Source organism: Sphaeroforma arctica (assembly GCF_001186125.1).
Source record: "Sphaeroforma arctica JP610 unplaced genomic scaffold supercont1.114, whole genome shotgun sequence".
Lineage (NCBI taxonomy): Eukaryota > Ichthyosporea > Ichthyophonida > Sphaeroforma > Sphaeroforma arctica.
The window spans coordinates 42,180-46,740 of record NW_014040444.1 but is presented as its reverse complement, the minus strand read 5'-3'; the positions used below and the strand labels follow the sequence as shown (position 1 = coordinate 46,740).

Here is a 4,561-nt window from a genome sequence, read left to right as displayed (position 1 = left end):
TGTTGTTGTGTGTGCGCGTGTTTGTTTTTATATATATATATATATATATCGCATTCTTATACCGTAACTAGTTGTTGTAATTAGTGTTGTATAGAATAGTAATATTCTATGTTTATGTTATATATTATATATATATATATATATTTATGTTATATATATATATATGTGTGTGTGTGTGTGTGTGTGTATGTATGTGTATACCCTGCTGCGTCATTGTCATACTCAAATATGTATGCATTCTTAGAAGCAAGAGTGGATGTGTGTTGCACGCCAGAGAACCCATCTGATCCAATACTACTCTCGAAATCTATTGCGGTGGTGGATATAAATCATAACTTTTTTTTTAGTGCAACTATCATTCCTAGACTATTTTCAAATATATTTCGCATTACGTAGTGATGAAGTACACAAAGGAACACGAATGGTTGAGAATCGAAGACGATCAGGCGACTATTGGAATCACCGATTATGCACAGGTATTTCTTTTTATCTTAATTTTCTAATTTGTTTGGGTGGTCGCCTGTTGTGGAATTGGTTCACGTGGAACTCGTGTTGATGGTTTGCTGTGCTGTACCACGAGCCAGCTTGTTTTCTCCAGCGTCGATTTGAACATGTGTTGTCGAATCAGGTAGTGGTGCACAATGGTAAGAACCTCAGAGTTCGACGTTTGTGCTTTAGAGACCCGCACCAGGGGCTCACACATTCACATTTTAAATGTTTTATGCTATGCCTCTGATTATTCTGTTATTTTCGACCGATCAGCGTCTCCTGACCTCCACATTTCGGTGCCAAATCTCTGAATCATACTGATATATATACACTCTATTTCTGACGATCGCAGAACTCTCTAGGAGACTTGGTATACATTGAAATGCCAGAGGTCGGTGCCACTTTCGAGCAATCAGGTATGTTTACAAATCTTATCTTCGCTGCGTATTTGACTGCACAAAATGTGTTGTACCTTTTATGCCTCCTTGTAAAAACAGTCAACACACGCTCCCACTATTTGATAAACCACTATAGTTGCGGTGTGTATTGCTAACACTCTGTGGTGCGAGTTGGGCCTCTGATGATCTTCTCTTTGTGCGTCAAGCTGAAGCAGAACCTGTTAAATTGTTTGTCATTTCTGAACCTATTGTTATGCCTTGCACGTGCTTCCCTCTACAGATGACATGGGTGTAGTTGAGAGTGTCAAGGCTGCCAGTGATGTATACGCGCCCATCTCCGGTGTCATTCTTGAGGTCAACGAGAAGGCAGCGGCCACCCCCTCCATCATCAACAAGGAGGCCGAGACCAACGGTATGTGTCGCGAAGTATATCAAATCTATCACGATACTTCCTATATCATGCGTTTAAACCGGAAATGATTTGCATACGACTGGCTTCAAATCTGCCAGATATTCACTTCATCGTCAGTGCGATCACCGGCATGAGAAGTCAGTACATGTACGAGGTCTTTGTTCGAAAGATAGCGCCTCTACACATGCTCTCAGCGAAAAATACATTATAGCAAAAGGGGAATTGAAAGCACAGATCGCTCAATCCAGCATTCCCTTCATTGCGCTCGGTCATATTCCGTATTCTGTATTATATTTCATGTATCAGTATCACCCAATCTCTACTTGCCCGGATTCTTTTGGTGTGCATGCGTCGTAAACCTCGCAATGGAACGATTTGTTTGTCTTCATTGCCCAAGTGCGTTGCTAGCTTAATACCAAGCATGGCTGATAAAGATGCTACTTGCTGAACTCATGGATACTCATGTCAATTACAGTAGTGTTTACCGTCGTAGCTGCCATTGACATGACTCGTGGATACTCATGTCAATTACAGTAGTGTTTACCGTCGTAGCTGCCATTGACATGACTCATGGCTACTCTTGTTAATTACAGTAGTGTTTACCGTAGTAGCTCTTATTGACATGTATGTGCTCACGTGCTTCGCCTACTTACTCTCGCAGGATGGCTGGTCAAGATGAAAATCACAGAGCCCAATCAGCTCACTGCGTTGCTGGACGCCGAAACCTATGCCTCGTTCTGCAAGGAAGACTAGACTCTAGAGGGGCTCACTAAAATTCTGATATTGTTTTGTTAGTGCCTAGCTTCGTTGGGCTTCCAGGATGAAAGGGACGAAGTACGCTTGCCAGCATAATTGGTGAAGAATGTTTAAACAACTATTCAAGCTAGCGAGTAGGGCCAGGGTATTCACACCCACTGGTAGAGTGGCTGGGCTGGTTCTGCATAGAGTGAGTCGGACACGCTGACATTGCAATGGATGTTGTGCGGTGATGTATGTATTCAATTAAAGATATGGGGTATTGAAATCTGTGTGATATAGCGTAGAATCTGCGAAATGATCAACATCTTGTGTCAAAATTATGTTGATAAACAGTTTCATAGAGACTTGTAGAACAGATACTGTAATTGACTCTGCGTTCTGTGCAGATACTGATTGCAAAAGAATGGAGAAGCTTCCTTTTATGAATTCCAAAGAGATAGCAACATGATTGTTCGTTCCGACGACAGATGATTATTTATTCACTTCTAACAAGCCGGTTCAACAGCCGAGTTTCATACTAGTTGACTTAGTCGGTGACTACTAGAATCGAAGTACTGGTGCACACCTGTGATAGTGTTGAGAAGGAAGGCGCAACAACAGAATATAGTGACATCACTGACATTGGTCTCATTCTCTTCTGAAGTGAGTAGTGTGCTGTGTGTGTGATTCCGAATGACATCTGTATTTATAACCTATAAACAGGACTTCTTAACGCATATCAAGCGAATAGAATGGTAGTGAACCAAGTTGAGAAAGCGCGTTTCTCTGTTTTTGGGGTGGAAGTAGCGAACGTAGTAGATTGACTGTATATCGGCGAATAAACGAACATACTGCCGTACTTTTTGGTATATATACTCCTTTGTACTGGTTGGAGTAAAAGACACCTCGTGCTGCCGTGACACTAACTATTAAGCACACAGCACATATATTTCTCTGGTAAGTGAGAGATTTGTACATATGTCTATGTTAAGTGAAAGGTCCATACACTCCGAGGGAATGCGAAGTATTATAATTACAATCATCTCCTTGTATTCTTGAAGCTGCGGAGCGAATCGGCTGGTAAGTGAGAGATTTGTACATATGTGTCTATGTCAAGTGAAAGATCCATACACACTGAGAGAATGCGAAGTATTATTATAGTAATCACCTTGTATTCTTGAAGCTGAGGAGCAAATCGGCTGGTAAGTGAGAGAATTGTACACATTTGTCTATGTTAAGTGAAAGATCCATACACACCGTGGGAATGTGAAGTATTATAATAGAAATCATCTCCTTGTATTCTTGAAGCTGCGGAGCGAATCGGTACCGGCCTAGCTGGCCTTCCCTCAAGTTGTTCAGCACTCACACGGCACAAAACAAAGCAATACAAGTCAGAAACAAGGCCAAATGTCACTAAAAGCTGCCATGCCATCTATTGTTTTCGGCAAGATCTGAGCGATTATCTTTCATAATCGAGTCCAAAATACCAGTTATGACTATAAAATTCGTTCTCCATCTCTTGTTCAGAGATCACAGATTCGTTGGAAGTGCGACCGCTGTACCAGCGATACCACCCTCAATTGTATACTACAGGTCTAATTGTTGAGATGCTGCCACTCCCCAGTCATAGACCTGTATGTACTTGACCATCACCATGGTTCATATACTACAGCGATACCTATGATCTGACTGTATTTCATATGAAGTTATGGTCCGAAACACAACTCTATAGTGACCATAGCTTTCTAGTGCTTATGATTTAGAGGGCTATGCAGTGAGTGACCCAAAGACCCAAAATAGTAAAAAGGAGTTGTATGTAAATACGGTGTGGGGGGGGGGAATATCAAATCGTTCTTTTCGGCAAAATCACGGACGTCGGACTTCTAAATAATTATGATATTTCATATATGAGAGCCTCCCTCGACTAGCATTACTGGATCTTGTATCAGACTCGTCTATTTTCGCAGCGAATATGTTCAAATGCTTGGTAACCCGTAACAGCGTGCAGGTAAGTGGTTCCCTTGAATCGGCCTGTATTACAGACCTTTTATGTCTTTGGTAAGACTACTGATTAGTGCAACTCCATGTCGAACTGTGTAGCACAGAGCTACTGTTATCGCTCGTAGTGTGCAGTAATGTAAGTGCAAGTTTATATCACCTGATTCAAACGTACGCCTAAGATGGTATGATACTGCGGTATGCTGGCTATATTAACACATGCATCCTGTGAAATGCGTGTGTGTTGTGGATTTGATGTATTTTCATACACTAACCGAGGCTGCACGTATGCAAAGGCGGATAGCCAGCAGTCTCCAACACATCACAAGCTACCCTGCGTAGGTCTATTTAGAAACGACCACATTGCTGCCGGACAGGCGAATTTTGTATATAAACACATTTTATTTACAAATATATGAGTGTGTTCTTGTACAAATCATTGTGAATGTAATTCGACTTATATATATATATATATATATAGATATAGATTTATTTATATATATATATAATATATATATATGTGTGT

At 41.0% G+C, this 4,561-nt stretch overlaps 1 protein-coding gene across 1 annotated transcript in view; it reads left to right on the top strand.

Annotated features, from left to right (window-relative positions):
- SARC_02512 (glycine cleavage system H protein) overlaps window positions 1–2,327 on the top strand; it is a 2,817-nt gene extending 490 nt beyond the window's left edge. Inside the window, exons 2-5 of the mRNA XM_014303716.1 lie at window positions 397–476; window positions 842–905; window positions 1,168–1,299; window positions 1,961–2,327. Coding sequence (XP_014159191.1) covers window positions 397–476; window positions 842–905; window positions 1,168–1,299; window positions 1,961–2,052 — 368 coding nt within the window. The 3' untranslated portion in view covers window positions 2,053–2,327. The remainder of the gene's footprint in view (window positions 1–396; window positions 477–841; window positions 906–1,167; window positions 1,300–1,960) is intronic.
- Window positions 2,328–4,561: the final 2,234 nt, after the last annotated feature.